The sequence below is a fragment of the Haplochromis burtoni genome, unplaced genomic scaffold (genome assembly GCF_018398535.1).
Source record: "Haplochromis burtoni strain Fernald_Lab_line unplaced genomic scaffold, NCSU_Asbu1 Contig_56, whole genome shotgun sequence".
In the NCBI taxonomy this organism is placed as follows: Eukaryota; Metazoa; Chordata; class Actinopteri; order Cichliformes; family Cichlidae; genus Haplochromis; species Haplochromis burtoni.
Genome location: NW_024582417.1, coordinates 389,584 through 413,983, shown reverse-complemented (window position 1 = coordinate 413,983; position 24,400 = coordinate 389,584). Strand labels below are relative to the sequence as shown.

The 24,400-nt window shown below is 40.8% G+C and overlaps 1 protein-coding gene across 3 annotated transcripts in view; it reads right to left on the bottom strand.

The window, feature by feature from the left end:
* LOC102301208 (Down syndrome cell adhesion molecule-like protein 1 homolog) overlaps positions 1 to 24,400 on the bottom strand; it is a 53,083-nt gene that overhangs the window by 26,448 nt on the left and 2,235 nt on the right. For all 3 annotated transcript variants that reach the window (XM_014333503.2, XM_005922051.2, XM_042220819.1), the window contains exons 2-3: positions 14,750 to 15,070; positions 12,224 to 12,370 (exon numbers count right to left, since the gene is read on the bottom strand). In XM_014333503.2, the coding sequence (XP_014188989.2) occupies positions 12,224 to 12,370; positions 14,750 to 15,070 (468 nt within the window). The remainder of the gene's footprint in view (positions 1 to 12,223; positions 12,371 to 14,749; positions 15,071 to 24,400) is intronic.

Genomic DNA, 24,400 nt, shown 5'->3' with positions numbered 1-24,400 from the left:
AACAAAACAAAACACTGACAGGTCTGAGTAAAACACCTTTGCTCCCATGGGACTTCCAGTATGGACCCCATATCTAATGAGTTTGGAAAAGGCTAATGAGCTATAGAACTCTGATTCCTGTTTTCCTCCTGGTGGATCACTACAATCTGACCCCTGGATTCTTCATCTTACTCAACCCTGCTGATGGTCAAAGGCAGTAGATGCTTGTTTCTAAGGGCTTTCCCAGTTAAATGAAGGTTACTGCGCATTATGACGAGTGTAAGGTAGCACACGGAGAAGGTCAAAGGTTTTAGATTCCTTCAAACAATCACAACATTACAGTGCCTCTCTCTACACAGAGGCTTTCAAACAAAATTGGGACTGTCGTTTCTCTGCACATTTCACGTGTCACAACACTGATGTTTAATATCTACCTGAGGCTTTTAATGTAAATTGATTCATTGTAACAAACTGTTGTAAAAATGCAGGAAAATTTGTGACTGAATGTATAATTTTTTTTAAATACTGTACAATACTTTTTAAAATCACAAGCATTAAACTATTAAACATTTTAATAATTTAATAATTGACCACAAAGTGTTGACAGTTTGTTATTCCGAAAGAATATCAGGAAGTCGGGGGATTGATTGATTAAACAAATAAGGACAAAAACTACACCTGAGACTTGAGCTCTGGTACTTTTACATCTCAAAAAAGTGAGTAAACCTAAGATGTAAAAATACATAAAAAAATAAATAAATAAAAAAGAATAATCATCAATCAAAGTTATTTTTTGAATAGTGAATTAAAGCTGAACTGAAAAAACCTAGTAAATCCAATCTGGATGCTACCTGAAACTAATCTGACTTTAAAAATAATTAGAATATATAAAACTATAAATAATAAACCTGACAGTGGGTTTATTTTGTAGCATAAACAATACAGATGCCATTTTTAACACTTTGTTAAAGATGGCATCTGCACTATTGAGCAGAATAAAGTGTAAAGTACAGAAAACCCAGAATGTAAAATGTCCCCATGTGAAAACGTGGGGTCTCAGGAGGCACAGGGGTGAGGACATGCAGTTATATGTCAATGTAAGAAATTGTTAGTGTAGAATACAGTAGGGACATTGTAAAATAACAGTTTACTGCTAGTTAATATTCCTGTCAGTATCTATTAAGTATATGTATAGTACAGTATGCCACATTTTGCAGTGTATCTTTTACAGTTAAAACATAATTCTTCACAATACTTTCAAAGTATTTAATTACAGTGGAAAGAAATTAACCTTGATAATATTTTGATTGGAGATGGTAACCGAAGGGTTTGAGCTCCAGACCCACAAAAATGCAAAAAAATACTAAAATTTTGCTCTACAAGGGCCTGATATTCACTTACAAGGACATTGTACTGGCTCTGTTTTATCGAAATTTAAAACAAATATCCTCATATGTGGCTCTCATTTTTCTTAGAAACAAAAATCAGGTAAAAAAAAAAAAAGAAAAATCTGGTGATTCCTTGTTTTTACATTCATCAGGTCCTAATATGCCCAAATATCAAAGAGAATTTAAAAATGCATGCCACGGAAGAGTTTGGGTTTTAGGAGGTTAAACACCAAAATGATTTTGAGCTGCTAAAAAAACAGCATTCTGAGTCTCACTTTAGAAAAACTGCATTCTGTATTTCTGCATTATACCTGTGCTCTTAACGGCAAGTTGCAGAGAAGATTTTGAAAGAAGGTGAGAAGACAGAGGAGGGGAGGAGGAGCAGATCAAAGACTTGTGACTGTCACAGAAAGAAGACAAAAGAAAAAAAAAAGCACAACATATTCCGGAGACATTCTCTGCAGTGCTGGAATATGCTTGGTGCTCACAAATCCAGGCACACGAGGCCTGGATTTGTGTGTGTGTGGCACGTGCACACACAAAGAAACACCTACCGGGCTTAAAATAGGACAAAAACTATTAGCCTGCTGGTACAAAAAATAATAAACTATGTGTTAAAATTAGCACAGTGGATCCTGTGAATGGCAGTAGACCAGTTTTGCACTAGAGGAATGCTTTAAAGTGGAAGAGGGCCATCGATGAGTCATTGACTTGATTTTAATAACGAGAAAGAGAGGATAAGAAAAAGGGTAGAAGTAAAGGGCATGATGCTGGGTAAAGTAAGAAGGAGATAACAGCCCATGTCTGTATTCTCCACTCTTTTATGCAAAAAAGGGGGTGTTACATCTGTATTCAAAGCGGGAGCCCTCTCAACCCTCCCTCTGTTCTCTCCCTTTTCTATGCTGTGTACATTAAAAGCCCAAGTAGAAGCAGGTGTCAACCATTTAAATATATACACTGTCCTGGCTTTTATTCTGCTGCACACTTACTTAACATCTATGAATGGCACCCTCTTAACTCCTTTTAATTCATATTCAAAGCAGGTTTTATTGGCACAACTGAGGTGTAAAAACGAATTGTGCGACTGGAGCCACTGCATCTCCTTAATGCGAGAGACTTTGTTAACAACACACAGAGCATGAGTCAATGTGCGAGATAGGACTAAAGCCACATGAACAATATCTGTGTGTCAGCGTTCGATTCTCTCTTTCTCTCTCACTCGCTTCTTTGTCACTCGCTCATTTTCTGGAAAGGAGTCGAGATTGCAGGGCATTGAGGGAGCTGCGGTTCTGTCATGTTTTCATTAAAAAGCCACGCTTCACTGTCTAATCCTAACTGCTCTCCTCTTTCCTAACCAATTGTGACTGCTTACCTCATCTTTCAATCATGTTTTCCCTGCCCTGCCCCTTGCCGCTGCGTGATGTTGTACACCAACTCACCGTGAGGGTAACGAATGACATAAAGTTGGGGGGACAGAAGTGAGGAAGAGGCAAACATGGAGGCTAAGAAGAGGCAGGGAAACAGAGGGATGAGGTAGAAAAGAAAGCAGAGTCCAGTTTTCCACCATGATGGGACCACGTCTCTTCTGCTCCACTGACTGCTCTGTCCCAATTTGCCCTGTGTGACTTTAAACAGTAAACACTGGGGGAGGGGATGAAGTGTGTGTGTGTGTGGGTTTGTGGGGGGGTATCGAGAGACTGAATGGACCGTCGGGGACAGACATGAAACCAATTGTATGCAAAAGACATTGTTTGCATAGATATACCTCGACAGAACGCTGCAGAGGTGCCATGTTACCCCCCATAAAGCCGTCCCTAACCAGACAGGGCGACAATGCAGCGTAAAGCTAAATGGACCATCTCAGATAGAGAAAATTAAGCATCAGTGGAAGCATCAGAGGAAACGAGGGATGCAGGGGAAAGAGAGTGGGCGGATAGGAGAGAAATGGGGAGAGATGTAGAAATAGGACTCCATTATTCATGACGTGTGTTTCATGTGCTTGGTGACATCTGGGACAGCAGTGATAATGAGAGTCCCGGGAGACAGAAACCACACACACACACACACACACACACACACACACACACACACACATGTATCCCAATGCATGGCATCGTAGAGACACGTGCCACTATTGTCCAAACACCTTCTCTTTACTGGATGTCCCATTAATTCCTATTGAACAGCTAATTTTCTGTGCACTAAAGCTTAAACACTGAAGTAACTTTGGTCTTCAAAAAAATGGACCTCAGTATAAAAGTAAACATCCGGCAATGAAAAGCTTTCCACTCCTCCACCTTGTTTTCATTTAGTTGCAGATAAGAGACGATGTTGGATTTATGGTGTGTGTCTGCCATCATATGTGTGTGTGTGTGTGAGACAGAGAGAGAGATGAGATGTAGTGTACTCCAGCTTAGCCCCATGGCCTGGGGCAGTGAGCTGCATTAGCAGCACTGAGTGAGCTGCCTGGTCCCTCCCTATTAGAGTGCTGGTGGCAGAGGAGTGTCACTGCCCAGTATGAGGGAGAGAGAGGGAGAGAGAAAGGAGATGGGGGGGGGCATGACTGATATAGCCAAAGTATCAAATATCCTGAGTTTCATTATCGTTACTGCAATTAAAGAATGGAGATCACCATCTGAGAGGTGGAAGTCACAGATTAAAGAACCACTGACTTGGTTATTCTGTCAGCATAAAAAATTCAGTTTTTAAAGTTTAGTTCTGAAACAGTGTAAGCAACCTTCTTTGTGACCTTCTTTGTGACTGTAATATGTAAAAATTATCTGTAGGTGAAACTGAACCGAAAAGAAAATGTCTAGCGTACAGTATAGCTACAGTTACATTACAACACGTGCAAATGCTGAATGTGAATTCTATGATGCACTTTCTCCTTGAGTCTGCATCGAATGCTCAAGAGTCCAAAGGCTGTCAGTCTGAATTTGTAACCCTATGACAGAGTCCAGCTTCACAGTAACGCTACACAAGACAAATGTGTACACACAATAGAAGTACACTCACTCTTCTGCTGTCAGTCTTCATAGTTAGCATTTCAAATTAGCTCAAAATAGCTAGAACAGCCTGTGACTGCATATATCTGCCAAGGTGTGAAGATATGAAATTTCTCCCCCCACACCGTGCATGGATTAGTCCCTGCGTCCAGAAAGATATACAGATCTGGACAACGCTGTGATGCTATATATAGAAATAATAAGGAATTTTCTCAAAATTTCCTGGATCCAGATGCAGACACAGGCACTAAATCACCTACTTGGACTCATAAACCTGATAATGCTTCTTGTTCTTTGTTTTACACCACTTGTCTTCCTCTTCTTACGACATACTTCCTAAATTCATAAGTGCATACTGCACTATATAGATAGATAGATAAGATAGATGCATATCTCTCTCTCTCTCTCTCTCTCTCTCTCTCGTCGTCTCTCTCTCTCTCTCTCTCTCTCTCTCTCTCTCTCTCTCTCTCTCTCTCTCTCTCTCTCATCTTATCTATATTATATATATTATATATAATATATGTTCAATGTATGAATTTCCCCTGAGCAATAAAACATTGATCTCATTGTCATTTTGCCGGATACCAACGCCATTTACCAGCACAATGCTCTGGAAAATGAGGGCTGCTATTTGTTTCTTCCCCGTAATATGTATATGCTCAGTTATTGACTGATGTCTTAACAGAGTTTCACTTTATAGTGATCAAACCACTCACCTACTGCAAAAATAATGAATTATTGAACATTTCCTGTGTGCGTACTAATCTATAAGCAACAAGCCACCTCTTCCTCAGAGAGGCGTTTCTGTCACATTAAAACCTCAGAGGAGCTTTTCACTATGACCCACGCTATAATCAGTCGGGGTCTGTGATGTTGATCTGGCCTTTGTGCGTGTTTGGATAGCTAATAGTGAAGCGGATCAATAGGTCTGATTGAGAGGTCATGTAGGAACATGGCACTTTGATGACCACCGGGGATCCCATCCAGTCCCTCATCATGCCTCCTCATGAGACTGTGAATGATAAACCACATTCACAGAAACATGAGGAAAAGAACCTCTCACTCACACAGAGAGACTCACAAAAGTAGAAAATTGATACCAGAATTTTGAGTGTATGTAAACATATATTTTTACTACAATCCCACACATCAAATATGATAACATTTCAGGATAAAACAGTGGGGCAACACTGTAAAGCTATAAGTTTTTGCGTTGTAGAAATCCAGGATTAGAGAACAAATCACTGCCTTTAATAATGAAAGCAACACAGAAATTAAGAAAGAAAGGGAAACGAAACTTCTAGTCTCTGCTGTGAGCGGTTGTGAAAATAAGCATTTCCTTAAATACGATTTCTTAGTAGATCCTGCTGTAATCTCCTCGCTCTAATCCTGCTTTCGCCTGCCTAAACAAAAGCGTGGAAGGAAGTAGGAAGGAAGTAGGAAAAAAGGGGTAAAACCTCTTTGCTTCCAATCCTATTTCTTAACCCAATCCACGCCACATAAACCCTGCAACTCTTTTACTCTAAGCCTTGACACAAGCCTTCCTGCTTTCACTTTCCTTAATGACTGTGGATGTGGACGGAAATGCAGATTAACAGCTATCTCTTACAACACCACTGGGGACCCGTTCTTTGCCTTGATATCACAAAAAGTGTCAATAATAATGCAACGATAATAATACTGACTGATTGGAATGATTGCTCAGGATTGTGGATATGACCTGAAATCAATGAAGATAAACTACTTTTATTGATCTGCTTTCCTTCTCATATTAGCTTTTTGTCTTCAATTATAATGCGACAACTTTAGTAACTAAGCTACTAAGATTCTGTTTAGATGCCATTATTTGCTACTGCGCATCCATTTATATTTACTGAAAATTAAAAGTTTACAATTTTGGTACTTTGATTCTCCCACTATATCAACTACATTTGACCGATATGTCTCCATAATTCAATTACAATATAAGTTAAAAGCTGATTTCTGCATTTTAAAAGAAGTCACACTTGTTGAAAAGTTCAAAACAGTAAGATTTGGCCTGGTTGGCTTTGTTTCATTTTATTGGTTTGCTTTATGTGACTTTTCACAAAAAATTTATTTTCATCACAAAAAAAAAGAAAGCCAAAGGAGCAAAATAATCTTGGTAATTTGTCAATGAAGAAGAAACTTCCTAAACTCTCGCTTCCTCTCTCCCTCAGTTTCTGTACTCTCACAGCCTGGCTTGAAGGGTTACATAGTGGCCAGGTTTCTGTCAGACTGATGTGCTCGCAGGGGCTTTCCTATCATTCCCTCTTACTCTGAGTGACACTGATACACTGATGCACTGTAAACATAAACATGCTGCATGTGTGTGTCTATAGCTGTGTGTGAGCCTGTGTGTTTTTGATGGAGACAAGGAGGCGAAAAAGCAAACGAGAGCGACGGCCGAAGCGTCAGAGTGTGTGCATTTCTGCGTTAAGTGCACGTGAGCAGGCGAGTGTAATAGTGTGTAAATACTCAATAACAGCCGACACTTGTCAGCCCTCTGCTCTGTACACACAAAGCCTGTGGTTGGGCCATTGTTGAACTCCGCCTCTCCATGCCATCCCTCCAACCCCCCCATCCCCTCCCAAATGGGCTTCTCAAGCAGAGATAATTATGTCTATTGTGCCCCTTGCAGCACGCGCTCACACTCACGCACACACACACACATACACATTCACTGGTTTGTACTAATTAACACACCCACCCACGTGCCTGCTCAACCTAACTGAGTAAAAGATGGCTGCCAGCACCCCATCTGTTCCTGTCCGGCTCTCAGTCGCTTTCAGCACATTGGGGCAAATATGAGAGGGGCAAAAATATCTACAGAAAGTGAAAGACCAACTGACAGAGGTGAACAAACCACAAACAAGTGAAAAGACATACATTTCAACCCTGTCATGTTGATTGTTATGTCTTGGGAAGACAGTTTTTCCAGCACCTCATTGCTGAGTTTTGGTCATACTGCCACACGTTTGCAGGTGTATGCTCATGGTGGAGGCTTCATCTGCATGATTTAGTCCCCCATTAACCCTTCCCTATTGCCTGCTGTGTACCACATGGGACAGAGGCAGGGGTAGATGAGGGAGAGGTGAGAGAGGGATGATGTGACACCCAAGGGTTTGGGGGGGTTATGTTCCAAGAGCCCCGGGGATGCCATGTATTCCCCATCCTCCTCTATCACACAACGTCCTGATGTACTCAGACGGCCCGAGCACAACAACAGGCGAGGCGTCACAAAGCAGAGCAAGCCACAGCCTTAATGTATCCCAAGTTAATGTTTAATGAGTACGCCATATTCAGGCTGGTACATGCAAAATCTGAAAATGGCTTTATTGTGTTACTTTTGAAGGGCGCGTGTGTCTGTGTGTGCAGAGAGGCTTGTTCAGTTGTACTTACTAGAAGCAAGTGTGTGTGTCAAAGTGTGTGTGTCAAAGTGTGTTTACAAGCGTCTGCCGTGTCCCAGACAAGTGTATCCATTAATGTATTCCTGCTCTGAGTACACAAGCACAGATTTACAGACATGGTGTCCTAACACACTGCTGCTCTCCATGACGTCCCTCTGCCTTTGTCACCTCTCTCCTGCACCTGTGTGAAGCCTTATGACACTAACTTTCTAATTACACAGAGGGAAAACTGTATAACCATCTATACACATACAACAGTATTGTTATATAATGGTATTCCCTATGTGTGTGTTTATTTTATTTTTTTTCACCGTTTTGTATACTTAGTTTTTTATTTTTCCTTTTGTCCTACAGAAATTATAACAAGTATATTTCAGAGAAAAAATACAATTAATTGATCTGTTTTATAAATAATCTGCATATTAATTGACAAAGTGGACTGGAGTGTGCTTGTCAGCATCATCAGACTCCCATGTGTATTTGAATCACCTACAAACCAGTCAATTCAGCTGCAATGTTTTAGCTGTTTGCGTAGCTGTATATGTGTGTGTGTGTGTGTGTAGCTGTGTACTATTGAGTCTATGTAACCTCCTGGTGTCCAGCACCCGAGGGAGCCAAAGATTGATTTGTAATGTAGCCTGTAAGTGACCTCGCCACCTGGTGACTCCTGTTAGAATCCAATTTTACATTAGCGCCTGATACTGATCACACTGACAGGTTATGACAGGTTACAGTACAAAATGTGCCTGACTTATGATATACTGCGGCTATTTTGTTAAAATATGAGAGGGGGTAGAACAAGATGAGAGTTTGGAGTGTGACTGAATGAGAGCAGAAAATATTGCTCTGTGTAGGACAGGAGTTTATTAATCTGGTTTTCTAATCTTATATATACACTGTAATTCTATTTTGTGCTTTTCAGCCTGAGGTTTTAAGGAAATGTTTATCAAATTACTGTGCAAATACATAAACAAGACCAAACAGTGTAGCAGGTGGATTAGATGGGGCATGGTTGGGCATCTTCTGTGGACCACCATGTGGCTACAGCCATCTGCTGGTCCAGTCTCTATTCATCGGACCCACTCATTAGCTTTCTGCTGATTAGACCGACGGCCTCGATCGGCAAGCTGAACCCTCTCTGTGTCCCACTGTTGTCTTTATTCCCGTCCACAAACCCTCCATCTCTCTGTCTCTGCTCCAGCTCGCCTCCTTCAGATCACTACTCAGATTAGCAGACCTCAATTGTCTCACGAGGGTCACAAACACGCGTGGGCACACACACAGACACGCACGCACACAAAGCTTAACTACAAGGATAGTACGGGACGGGGAAGCGAGAGGGAAATAGGTCAGTCTGCCTGCACCCCTCCCCTCTTAACCACCCCCCCTGTCCTGGCTGGATGGGAAAGTGGGACAGGCAAGGGGACAAACACACACACACACATACATAATCATGCACAAATATAATCACACACACACACACACACAAAATGCTCCAGAAGGGAAACGTGTGTTTGACAAAATAGAACCTGTTGTGGTTCAAAGGGCATGGCTGCGTTGTGTTATGTCATCAACTCAACCTTCACACCAATATGTGACTGTGCTACTGATCAGAGTCTACACATAGCAATGCCTCCGTGCAAAAGCACAGATATGAAGTGCAGATAAACTACTTAAACTCTTTTTTAATTCAATGTAGGGCTGTCATGATATCAGATTTGCACATCACAGCAACACTGTTGCCATATATATAAAAAAAACAAAACATGCTATCAGTCAGATTCGTCTATGACTTGGTTCAGTTTGTGTTGTCTGATCCACTAATGTAAAGAAAACAGGCCTGTCTATTCATGTATGTACTCATACTGTGCTTTTGTTTTGAGATAGGGACAAATGACGAGGAGGAGGTACAGGAAGGAACTGTGATCAGATTCATTGATGGTTCGGTGGTGCCACAAATGTTGCTTCGAAGGTGGGGAACATCAGTGAATCACTACGCCTAAAATACCTCAATTTACATTTAAAAAAGATAAAGTCATAAATATGCACTGAGCTATCAGCTGAAATGCATTTCTGAAAATAAGAAAAAGCAAAAGTTTTTCATTTTCTTTTGTGACAGTTAGCCAAAGCCCACCAGATGACAATACATAGGACTGAATGATTGAATGCTTTGACTTGGTGCTTGCAGACCATTTCCATCAGACAATGGCCTCTCTCATCAGTAACAGATAACAGAGTATTTGCTCTCAGAGATACATTTAAGTGGGTCTGATCAGAATAAAGATTAGTACTAATCAGATGTTTGAATATTATTTGTTGACAGTCGTATTATTGTGTTAAGTGGCAAAACCTACAGGATTTTTATCTGTCCCCTGCTTCTCATTACCTTAAATTGTAACAAGCAGAAAAGGAAAATGGTGCAATTAATGAGTCTGACTATGTGTGTCTTTGCACAGTGGCTTTATTTCCTCAAATTTCACCATCATCTCCTGCTGTGACAGGTAGTCACCTACTCACGTGCACATCGGGAGCTTTCCATCATAAAATCTATTTTAACTTTCACATCTTCATTAGATGTATCCAGACAGTCCTTTGCTGGCCAATCAGGGAAAAAGCATCACTCTGTAGTGTTTGAAATGATCTAGTGAGTAGGAGATCAGTATGAATACACTGGACTGTTTATATAACCACATGTATCAGCTGTATATGGACATTTACTGTATGTGTCCATGAGTATGTTTGCATATTGTGCACCCATGTGAGAGTGCAATAACAATATTCAGATTATGAGCTGTTGTGCAGACTATGTTGATTGGCTGTGAGGATGACGAGGTCACTTTGCTGATTGGAGGGTCAAGGTTGAATGCAACCATGCTGCCAGTGTTTGCCCTGTTTGTGTGTGCTGCTGTTGTAGTGAAACGAATGCTGAGTTCAGTGAGCAGCTCATCATGTTCAGCATCTGATCCTCACACTCACTGCTCATCAACTGACCTATATACCCCTAATTACACACTGGAGCCTCATGACAGTACAGAAACACCCCATACATAGAAATCACAAATATAGACACAGAGGGCTGGCATACCCAAAGCAGATCTACTATATTTATGTTCAGGAATCATCAGAAGTCACATGTAAACCAAGCGTGACGTCAACAACTCATAATCTTAAGAGCCGAACTGAGGAAAGGGAAAGAGAGCACAAATATGAAAGCATACGAGTAGAACATTTATGTCTGGCTGGCTGATGTGTGTATAATATGAGCATTCATGAGAATTTTCATGAATTTAGCTAAGTAAAAAGCAGTAAAGTATTTTTCCTACACACTTTAAGTGTTAATAGTGAATGCCAAAATAAAAGTATGGCAAGAAATACAAAAAGTGGGTGATTTGGTCACAGCCCTGAAAAATGTGGCCCATTAAAGCAGTCACATTGGTAACTGAGGACAAAAACATAACTCTAAATACACAAAAATGCTTCAGTATTATAAAAAAAATACTGTACCCTGAAATGTCTGAAAATGACAAATTACTGCAACCTTGGTGCATGTACATGTGTGACACAGAGTCTGTGTGCTTTGCATACATATAATATAAAACGCCATCTGCCAGGACCTGAGGCCGTTCTTGCCCTACTACCCTCCTTGCTACTCTTCCTTTGGTTTGCTCTTCTTTTCCATCTCTCCTCCCTCTGCCCTTTATTGTTATTGCAAGGGGTTTTACATGCAGAAAATAATTAGGCCCACATCTCAAACAAAATCATGAGAAAAATGTACCTACAAAAAAGCTGGAAAAACACACAAAGACAGATCTCAACATTTATCTTTTCTCGCACACACACACGCTCACATACACTAATGAGGTTAATGAAGATGAATGCAGGGGCACAGTCCTATTGACATCCTGTATCTCTAATTGTGGCCCTGTTCTTCAAGGACATAGTGGCAAGACAAGCAGGGAGTGGACCAAAATAGATCTGATGAGGAGAAAGTGTGGAACGTGGAAAGAGATGTCTGTCTTTCATTTTCTTTGGTGTCAAACACAATTAAAGGCACTAGTTGACATTAGCTTGAGATAATTAAATGTGATGTGGAAAGCAGGGCTAGCAGAGTTGGAAAGATGGAACCGTCCAAAGAAAGAAGGTGGCAGACGAAAGAGGGTGAGGGTGGAGATATGTTCAGGAAGGAAGGAGAAGGAGGAGGAGGAGGACCGGATCAGTGATCCAGAACAGTGAACAGACAGAAGACACGAGTTAAGAATTCGGTCAAACACAGAGCACATTGGCACATCAACCGCTCTCACACACAAACAGAGACACAGACATAAAGACACACACACACACATAAAGACAACCCTGAATCCAACAGTCAACAATCAATGTGCCTTCACCATCTCGCTCCAAATTCACTCACTTAATGTCCTACCTGGGACAATGGAAACAGTGTCTCTCTCCCAGGATACAACACTGACGTACTCCTGCACAGCAGCGGGGATGAGGCACTTGAACACAGCTACGTTGCCCCGCATTGAGCGTTGGTCCGCCACCCGCACGGTGTAGGGCTCCCTGAAAACTACACAAACACAAACACAATATTACATACAACACACTGCATGTAGAAAGGATTCAATCTTTTAAATGGGGTTTTCTACCAAGGAATAAAGACTTCCCTATTTTTTTATGAACATTAAAAGAGATGAATTTGAAAGATGATGATTATCTACATAAAATATCCCAGAAGTGTTCCATTTAGAAGATGCGTCGAGAGAGTGTGAGCGCCATCAACATGGTCCTATTACCCCTCTTGCCAAGGCAAAAACAACAATCAGCTCCGTGTTTACATCATCAAAAACAACACATTAACACTCCAGAGCAAAACGCCCTTTCATCAATTACCACAGCACTCCGCATGTATTCACTGGAAATTACTGAACTACTCCTGTCTATTGTTTGAACTCTTCTAATCCTGCCTCTGCTTTTGGCACAAATGGCACAAGCCACCATTAGGCAGGATAATCATGGAAATCATTTTCTAGCTCGGGGATGACATCATAATAAAACACTGATGTTTTTGCTCAGAACTTCCCAAGTATACAACAGACTGAGCTGCACTGAAGGGTTAATGGTGCTTTGGTTTATTCAGGTTCATGCAATATTTTACACTCTGTTGAATGAGCAGGAGCTCATTAGCGAAATCACATGAAAGCTAGCACGTATCTGAAGGTTGCTAAGAAACTGGTTCGGAATCCCTTTCCTGGTAACAGACATGATGACAGCATGCATACATTCCTGCCGCAAGAAGAAAACACTTGCCAAAATTTACATCTTCTTTAAATAAATAAATTAAATAAACCCGTTCTGTTGAGTTCTTTTGAAACAGTATAATGAAACCCTTCTGTTGTGAATTTCTTTACTCTTTGCTGTAAGCCACGAGGCAGTAGCACTGAATTCAATTTGACTCCTGTCAATAGCTGCTCAGTGGCAGTGCAAGCGCAAAACTGTGGCCATAAAATCCCAAACAAAACACCCACATCCTGTCTGACTGTATAACCTGAGCACCAAGGCTTGACTGAAGCCGTTGGCTGCAGGATGTTTGGTTCATGCTAATCCCTCGGCTCCTGAGGCCTGGCTTTTGGGTCATGTGGGAATGAAGGCAGCAAGCGGCTGGCATACAGCTCAGGGTCCTGGCTCAAATCCTCAACTTGGCACTAGTATTAGTATTAGAATGAATATGAGTATTAGTTTAGGTCGGTGTTGGGAGGCAGAATATGAAAACAGATGTTGATGGCAGGCGGGAAGGGGGAGGGACTCACTGGCCTGAATGAATGATGGGAAAGGGGGAGGGCAGGGCGATAGATGTAGTGTAAGTGTATGTATCTGCTGATGTTGACGTATCTGTTTACCGGGTAATTTTCCTCTTCGTGTTTCTCTTCTCGTTGTAGAGCTGGAGCTTCCCAAAACCCCTGATGTACTATTTTACTTTAGATGAGGTCTCGCCTATTAAAGCCTCACATGCGCTAATCAATGGAAAGCACCAATTAGGTTTGTTAATGAGAGATAATTAAAGAAGTGTGCTGTGGCTAAATTTAGTCTGGCACAAGAGGACAGTTTGAAGAACGAGGGAGCAGGGAGGAGAAGGAGGACAGAAATGGGAATATGATGGCAACAGAGGCAGCTTCCGGTCAAAATTCACAAAAATAGACTGTAGAGAGTCTAGTGGTGTATACTTTGTGTGTATCCTTTACTATAAGTGAAACCCACAACAATACACAACAGAGCATAAAACTTAGTGTATAAACCTAAATTTTAGTACTCTACACTTAAGTACACACATTTCTTTTTTATGCAGTGAATTGCTTTTCACACCCTGCAAAGCATTTAAAGGTACTTGTTTAAGAAAAATTCAAGTGGCTGTCAAGCTCCTCTTCTGTTGTGCTGACCTTTGATAAATGGAAGGCCTGCCAACGAGGATGAGCCGGTTAACTCATATAGCCTTTTGTCACAGTTTTCCTCCTTACCGGATGTGGTTATATCTCACAGTAGAGCTGCTACTTCACTCTAAGTACTGTAAGGGTTGTGTTTTGAATTTCTTTCTACCAGATGGTGCCACGCCATAGATGAAGGGGTTATGTTGGTGTAAAGTGCAGTGGTTCATCAGCAGCTCAGTCAAATAGGTGTGAGCAAAGGCCAAGGCCTGATGTAGTACGTGATGCAGATGTTCTCTCTGTAGACTGTGTTCTAGGTCAATCTGTGTTCAGGTCGAGACAGGCTATTTTAGGGCAGGTGATTCTGTGTGTGGGTTGGGCTTTTTGCAGCTGCCAATCACATCTGCTCTAGTTTATGCTTCAGCAACAGTCTCTTCTTGCTGTGTCTCGCTTTGACCTTCCGCTCCATAACCCCACTTTTCTTTACCCTAGAGTTGATTCCCTTCCTGGCTGTCCATTCAACTCACCGGCTTTGATGCGAATGTTGGGGCTGCGGATCTTGCCGGCCTGGTTTTCCGCGGTGCAGAAGTAGTCATTGTCGTGGATGTAGCTGTTGTAGGCAGAGGGCGAAAAGGGGTACAGTTGCAGCGTGCCATTGGCGTGCACATGCCGGATGTGGGGCACGTCGTAGATGTCGTCGCCGGTGGCCAGGTACCAGCGCAGTATGGCACTGGGGGTGCCCCCTGCTGGACAGGGCAGGGACACCCCCACCGAGCTTGAGTAGGTTACCCTCTGCAGGGAGGCATTCACAAAGTACAGCCTGGTAGAGCCCACATCCTCACTGTGTACTGCAGGGGCAAACATACAACACATCATCATTTAACAGGCAAGGATGGAAGTAAAGAGTCAATAACAAACACCTGTTACACGCTGTACACATGCTGAAAACACACAATAGTGTCAAAATAAACTTATCAGATTTCAGCAACACTGATTTAAAGCATTAAGCACCACAGTAAAGTGAAAATGTTGGACAGACAGGGAATGTCCTTCAAATCTGTGGCAAAATAATCATAACAAATGTGTGTCAAATGTCCAGCTGCAAACATCAGTCACATGATGCAGAAAGCAAGGGATTTGGGCCAAAGTCTGTGATGGTTTAGGTGGATCTGGGGGTGGGAGAGGAGGAGCCTGTTACCTCCATACAGTTCATGTACAAACACATAAAGACAAACAGAAAGCAAGAGAAAGAGAGGGAGAGAGGAAGGGAGCATGTAGATAGGTTATGTGATTGGAATTTCTATGCCAGACGCAGAGATTTAAGTCTATTTAATCTCCTTACATATTTAACACACACACACACACACACACACACAAACAGGAATGGTTCATTGGCACTCAGATTAAACACATACACCTCCAGCACTGAGAGGACAGTGAAAAAAAGGAATGAGGCAGGCCCGTCTCAAATTTGAGGTCAGTATAGGAAAGATTAGAAGAAAAAATGGAAGGGAGACACCGCACAGATGTGGATGTTAATTCTAAATTATGTCATCTAATACAAACTGTCCACCAAATGGTCACCCTTGTACAGCTATACTCAGAACAGGAAGTCTTTAAAACATCACCAAAGGTGCTAAACGATACTAAAGTATCAAGAATTTCGATCAAAACAGGTTCAACTTAGCACTCAGTTTCAAATAGATCCAACAGATGTTCCTCTGAATAGCCCTGATATCTAATACTGCTTTTAAAGACTGAATTTAATCAGTAAAACTGATCAAAATGAATAACTTTCTCATTGTTATAATCACATTCACTGATTCAAATAAATGTATGTATGTATTTATTTAGGTGAGATCACTGACTTTTATGGGATTCTCTTTTTTTCTTTCATATTTATTCCTAATTTAATCTCCTCCATATATCTAATGCACTCATTCATTGCATATCAATAGGCCCAAAATGTTTTCTGATGCAGTTACATAACAGATCTGATGACAATCTGCAAAGCCTTTCGAGAAAATTGGCTTGGGGAAAAAAACACAACTGTTGAGCGTCTTGGAGCCCAAATGGATTGGAAAATATCTTTTTTTTTTAACGTAATTTAGCACAAAATTTCTGATGTGAATAAATAAAACAAAATCAGAGCTATAACAGTAAACCTCATATCCGGTGATATAAGCACAGGACTTTCAACTAAGTTATTTCATTTACTTTTGTCACTATTTTATTGATCACTTTGGTCAACAAGATCTTACAATGGGAAAAAACTTTCAAATCGCATTTTTTTTAACAGTCCTCAAAACCCATGAAAAGAAAGGCAGGTATTAAATACTTAGAGGTGTCAGTGAGGGAATATTTGACATTTTTGCTTGTTTGATTTTTTTTTTTTTTGGTTTTTTTTACCTAATTTTTGCCTTTTTTTTGTAATTTTTGCTGGATTAATCACAAAAAATGTTCATCCTATTAGGCTGTTCATTAGCCATCTCATTGTTTCAGCTTTAAGAACCGGAAAACGACACAAAACGACACTATAATCTTGATCACCTGAGTGTGTTTTTGACATCAGATGCACTTTACTGTATAAAAGTTTATAGGAAGATTATAACAAACAACAATGATCACAGCCAACAATCCTCAGATATTTTAATACACAAAATATTTCATTATTTGCCATCGTTAATGATCTAATTATAATGGTAATTGTTTTGTATCAACTAAATAGAAGTCTTACTGTGACATCATTTTTTAATAATAATAATAATAATAATGCAACCGTCATATAAGCCTAATAAAACCCAGAGTGGTTCTAAGTTTTTTCATATTGTTGCAGTGATTTTCAACTTATCAAACTTATCTTATTATCAAAGACATGATATAAACTTATCACATTAAATCTTGAGTGGAAAAAATCTGCATGTGATCATACAATGCATTTCTTTAGTTGGGAACATCCAACCTTTTGAGATTTTGGGCATGTAGTCAGTGAAGGGTGGCTTCAAGCTATGGGTGATGTTTACGGTCAAACATTAACAAGTGAAGTCTGGCAGAAAAAATCAACACCATCAACAGTATCATCATGGTAGGACTAAGCTCAATGTACCAGATCGAAGAATAATGCAGCTATCTTATCCATTTAGTGGGGTTAGTCAATAATTCCAGCTTCCTTTTAAAGAAGTGCCACTGTCCCTGATGTAGGGATTGATAAATCTGGGCAGCATGTTACAGATGGTATATGAAAATGTGTCTGGCAGTCCAGTGGTGGGCTGCAAAAACCAGGTCAGACTCCCTCCCCTCTGCAGATTACTGGTAATGGCCCCTGAGCATAAAGCCCATATTAAAGATTGCAATATCTATAATCTCCCAATGGGGGGACAGTACTAAAGTACTAGAGTGAGGGGGTCACCCTGAGCTTGGGGGGCTGGGCATCAGGAGAACCTCTCATACAGTAGATTATATGGCCTGGGGGCGTTGGCACCAGGCGGGGCTTGGGAGCACTGGGACTGATGGAGCAGGAAGTGGAGTACGAGGGGATCAGAGTACTTCCACTCCCGAGCTGGTCAAAGCCAGGCAAACTGCACGTGCACTCAGCTGACATAAACAGACATGCAGACACATAAATACATTCACATACACATCCCAAAGTAGCTCTCAGTGCTCAGTCACACTGGGGGGTGGAGGAAGCGGGTTGCCATGGTGGTGCTGGCACTTGAAAGCTGTGACTGAATATAAAAAAAAAACAAAAAACAATGCAACAGTCTACCCTAACAACAATGACCCACTGAACAATCTAAATTTAGAAACTGCAAACAACCAAATCCCATAGTCTGTCACACTTTTCCAAATATGAACAGCTGCTGAAGTGAGCAAATATGTTTAAATGGAAAAGATTCCAAACTAAGCACAGCCACACATTACAGCTCGGTTAAAAAAAACTTGTTTTACTCACTGACATACCAGAAACTGCTATTTTGTTAAGTGTGTGAGGGACAGCATTATCATCCCTCTCCACCAGGTGCACTCCAAAGCTGAACTGGCACTGGTTTGTGCCAGACTGGCAGAGTTTCCACTCAATTTAAAACTGACAGATGAAATGTTACTTATGACCTGTGCCCGTGTACAAGGCTTGTGTAGCAAGCATCAAAATGCCAACAACACTGTAAACACACGCGTTTATGCATAGCTTGTAATGGTTATCCCCAGGTGACAAATGCTATGATGCAGAAGATGAAGACTAACCTTGGCCAAATGCAGACAGTCCACACTAAACTATTCAACATGTTCATAAAAACAAACTTAACTGAAACTGGTGCAGTGCAAACTAATTATATAGTGTTAATATTGTGTGTGGTGATATTATGTTAATACAGGGACAGCAAATGTTGATATTTTTTTAAACAAATGAAAATACTATCCAACACTGTAGCATAACGGCTCAGTCAGACAAGTAAAAACAGGACAGGACAGCAACCTCCTTACATCTACAGTGTAAATGCCAGAATTAAGTTGTGGTGACTAAGTGATTGCCCAGAGCTTGTCTTGGTCTGGCAAGCTGACTTGGTATCAGTCTCTGGTTATATTCATAAAACAGTTGTAACATTTAAATATCAATTTCTGTCTACGTAGACAGCAACAGATATGTGATTTTTTTGACGATCCATCAGTTAATTGCTATATTATCAGAAATAGATTGAATATGATTGTCAACTTGACAATCAATCACAGACTGATATCAGACTCAGTCTTACTGCAACATTTATACTAAAGTTCATTAATCAATCAATCAATCAATCAATCAATCAATCAATCAATCAATCAATCAATCAATCAATAATGAATAACGGAAGTGACACAACTTACATCACCCATAGTTTGAAACCGATATTAGAATAGAATAGAATAATCCTTTAATTGTCCCACAAGGGGAAATTTGGTTGTAACAGCAGCAAGAAAAACACATATACAAACAAACAGGACAGAAAGGAAAACATACTATTTTTTACAAACTTACATCAAGTCAATAGTTACCAAAAGCAGAGTACTGTACAGTAGGGCTGGGCCATATCATACCTTTCACGGTAATAACGGTATAATGTTGGGCAACGATAAGAAAATGAAATATCGCGATAGAATATGGGTAAAACGCGCATGCGCAGTGCCTTTGTTTTCATACGCACATGGCGGAAAAAGCATGGCGGTGACGGAGAATGAGAAGGGCGAAAGCGGATCGTTGAATGAAACGATGAACCAGAATTGGTTTGTAAAAATGCTGCAACTTCAGTGGTGTGGAACTGGTTTAGCTTTCGTCCGTCAGATACACAACAAAGCACTATTTTTGGTAGAGCATGCTAGCGGGCCGTCGTTATTACCGTGTTGTTTGGAAAATACGGCACACTTAAAATCAATCCTTTGATTTTTCTGAAAATCGACAGTGCCCCTTATAATCCCGTGTGCCTTATGTATGAATTCTGGTTGTGTTTACTGACCTCGAAACGATTTTATGTACACGGCGCTCGAAAATCTGTCAAATGTTTTAGTACGACTTTGCTAAGCTACGAACCCGCACCGCTTGATGGATTGTCGGAGCATTACGGCTATCGTAGGCAGGAGCCTCGCGGAGTGATACGTACTGTGCTTCAACATAATATTACCGTATTGTGTGTGTATAACCTCTTTTTAAGTTTTGTGGATATTATACATGGTTATGCTGAGGATATGTCGGCCAATTTCCACTGGAAATGCCTTTTGGTTAAACTGTCAGCAAGGAATTTGCATTTGCACTGTTAATTTTTATATAACTTTAATGCACATAAAAAACAGCTGCTTGTTTAAGTGAAAATACATTGATGGGTTTTTTTGCACTAATAAAGTTGTGGAGTTGTAAAGTATTTTGTCTAGTGTCAATTATATCGTCAGTTATATCGTTATCGCAAATTTTCAAATGTATATCGTGATAAATATTTTTGGTCATATCGCCCTGCTCTACTGTACAGTAATTAAAATTAAATAAAATTAAATACAGATAAGAGGCAAACCCAGGTTGTAGTGTGAATCGGTTGATAAAATAGTGCAAGTTACAGTGCTGATGTAAACATCGGTGTTTGTTGGGAGCAGTTTTGATTGTAAATTGGATATTGACAAAGTTTAACTTTGAGAACATAATTTGGAGCTGAAAAAGATTTTAAAAAATCTCAATATATGCTATTGCAATACTCATCATATCACAAAATGTTAAAAATCGCATTAATGTCATATTTTTGAGTAATGTATTTAGATAATATCAAATCATGGGGTGTCTGGTGATTCCCACCTCTAAATGCCTATTGTGCTTACTCCAAATTAGAGGACAAAAAAAAAAAAACAGGGTAGTTGAATAAAACCTCATTTGATCACATATTCATATAGAGTTCCGCCAAATGCCATTAAAGAAAAAAGCATATTTTCTGAGGGTCCAATGTGAGGGTTTCAAATGTTTATTTGCTCAAATAAACCCCCAAACACCAAACATCTTCTTCCTACGGGGCATGTCAGAACATGTTCTCAAGCATGACACACAAACTGCGAAACTGTTTGCCAAATTGCCATCCCACCCCTATTTTTATCCCCTCCCCCAAAAAGTTGAGTTATAAACTTAAAGTTCAACACAAATGCAGGAGAAAACTTTTGTTTATTTCTCATGATATTTAGTTTCTAAATCTGCTTTGCTCTGACCTCGGTAAACACTTTCCCGCTGACTTTATGGGCATCGGTGATCATAAAATTGTAAATCTTGGTCATACTGTGTTTCAGGATGGAGGATTATCTGTAGTAGGAGTTTCTTCTTCACAGTTAGACCTGCCCTTTGTCACATTTGTTTCTTTGCAACTGATTTTTGCCTTTTTTAGGAGCCATTTTTCTGCATATCACTGTATCGTGATATCATTGTTATTGTGGGCGCTGTATCATGAAATCATGAGTTGTGATTTCCAACCATAATAAGAATTTAAGTCTAGCAATATGTCTACAGACATTACCCTAATAGCAGTATTGACCAAAGCTGTGGGGTTTCAGTGTTGTTGCTGCTGTAGTTCAACTGCACCCAGGAGGCTTCATCAAGCTCGTTCAGACACAGCACCAGAGAGCAAAGCAGCCCTCACTGGAAGGTGTTGGAGCACCGAAGGCACCGCTGGAGCTAAAGCTTAGGCTGTCAGAGTCACAGCCACTATTTTATACATCCTGCCAGAGAGTCACGCATGAATATGTATGTCGAGGAGGCAGAAGTCATAACCTATGCAAGGTTTCATCATGCATAATGCAGCTGATCTACGCCTCTCCAGGACGGGATGGGAGTATGCACAGGAGTGCATGCACACACGCACACACACACACACCTGACGTTCATAACTATATTGTAATGAAGGAGGAAAAGAAACTCTTAAAGTCCCATTCAGATGTGCCTGCAACCAACCACCAACATATTACATCCACAGGTTGCTTCTCTTCCTCTCCCTCTTTTTTCACCCATTTCCATCTTCCCATTCCTTCCCCAGTGCTACAATAATTTTCACAGCATTTTCATCTTTCATTAACTGGTATGGCACGTGCAGTAAAGGTCAAAAGCAGGATTTACATTTGCCATGGCATATGTCAAAACCCCTCTCCCGTCCTCTCCTCCAGTTCTTGCTATTTTGGAAACAGGTTCACTTCCAAGCAGACTGTGGCTACTACACCGACTACACTCCTTGCCTGCCACCTCTCCATCACTCATCCTGTTTTTGCGACAGAAAGTTGTGAGTTGTCTTTTGATAAGGGGGCAAAGGGAGTGCAAATGTGTGTGGAAACAAAGCGGCACATGATGCACTAGAAGAAGACACACTGGCACAAGAGGTGTGAATTGAATATTGGTGAGATATGGGGGGGATAAAGATAGGTGTAAGCTTAAGGATAATTCTCAAGGGTCTGGCATAAGTAGGTGGCTGGTGGGTGGAGAAGTGTGCGTGTGTGTGTGCGTGTGTGTGTGTGGGGTGGGGGGGTGGGGGGGGGGGTTGTTGAGGTTACATCTAATCAACGAAGGGGTATCGCTGTTCCCCACCCACTGTCTTTCTGTACACCCTGTCCCCAACAATATGCTCCCCACTGCACCCACCCCCACCACCAACCACCCCCGAGTGTGCTGTGTCAGTAAAAAAAAAGTGTGCTACTTCAGCAGTCCCCTGGGACCTGCTCCCCCTCACATCAAAGCAGCCAGTTTCTCTCTTAATGTGAATATCAAATCTGTGGATCACAAGTCCCAGCACAGTCTGCATAAACTGCCCCTCCCCCAACCTTTAATTCTGCCTAGTGATGAGGGAGAAGAGAGGGAGGGGAGTTACTGCGAGAGGAAGCGATTGAGGGAGGGAGAGACGGAGAGAGAGAGAGAGTGAGAGAGATGGAGGTAGAGAGAGGGAGATCCAACAAAAACAACTACTTGCTTCAGAGATTTGACATTTGCTGAACACTCCCTCCTTCTAAAAATGTGCAGCGCCGGCATCCAATAAAATTTGGAGGAGGTCTGGATCTGTTTGGCACTGTGTTTGGTGCTGTTACACAGAGTTCTTGTTGGGAACAAAAAATAAAAAAATAAACAAATTTCTTACTGTAATTGATATTTGTTTGCACCCTGTTTCTCTTGTTTTCATTGATGACTTCTTATTTATAAACTCATTTGCATGTATAATAGATTTCAGGGCGAATGGGAGAGCAGGATGACAGTGACAGAGCTGTGACGTCCTATTGGTGAGCTGGGAAGTGCAATAACCCCCTTTTTTTTTGCTGCCGAACACCAGCAGTTTCCCCACCATTTGGCAACGAATTTCTGCAGAAATGTTTTCTTTGTTAAATCGTCAATGATACGTCGGCTTTGTGTTGCTAAATAAAGTCTGATCAGTTATCATTAAACTCTTGTATTTTCATTTTTTTAAATATATTTTTCCTAGAAATTTCTATATTCATATTTCAGCTGTGAAACATTTCATTTAGTTTGAAATAAATAAGTCAGAATTTGGGTATTTTTACTGTTCAAAAGGGCAAAGTCACTCGGAAAGCTCTTCACTTTTCCTTTAACCTCTTTAAGTTTTAATTTTACATTCTTAAATGTGAAATTAAATGATGCCAGGCTTGATCTGGTTAAAAAAGGGCAAATAAAATGGAGGCCTGGGTCCTTCCTGAGTGATGATTGGCACCCCTGTGGACCACGCATCTCTGTCATTGAGTGGTGCATAAAGCTCAGATTGCAGCTTTAATTGTGTAGCCCTGCAAAGAAGCATAGGGAATTGGGCTGGGAAGGGAAAAGGGGGGATTTTTTTCACATTTCTATTGGCAAGGGGGATGAGCAACGGAGAACGCATGGAGCAGGTTCACCTTAGCGCTTTACACACCTCCAATTAAAATTTTGGGATATATCATTCACATGCTATACATAAATTTTGCCATTTTAATTAATTAGATTTCATATTAAAATTCAAAACAGGCCTACAGCAGGCCTTACACATGAAACTTGATTTTATAACCTGCTAATTAATCCACAGTTACACTGAATACGGTCTGTGGCTATAATTCATTAGCAGCAAAATGAAAATACCTAATTTCACTTTAAAACCACCAGTTAGCGCTATAAATAAATCCTCGTTTAATTGCAAATAATGCTAATTGTAATGTATGTATGTGCTTTTCTTTGAACATTTATTACTTACCCTACGTCCTGCCTGTCTCCTAAACCCTCCGACATGATTTAGTACCCTTTAAAAACATTATTCGTGTATAAATTGTGTCGTAAAGAACCTTACATTTAAAACAAATAAGTAAAATAACTTCGAGTTTCAGGAAAATTCAAAACACAAGCTAACAACCAAACCAAGAGGGACGTCCCAGTCACTTGCCCTCCTCCACGCGCCCGCCAACACAAACACACAAACAAGAACCCGGGGCGCACGCGCTGGCACACGCGCGAACACTACCGCGGGGTCCAGGTGCGCTATTAGCGAGGAACATGACCGGGCAAGTCTATAATCTGCACCCACGCCCCTGGAGTTTCTCATTTGGTGAAATAAATTTGCGCATATATTAATACGATTCCACAGAAGCCAGCGAGGCAATGAAGTGACAGCTTTCAAACTGAATAATTTATTTGTATGAATAATCAAAATTAAATCTGAATA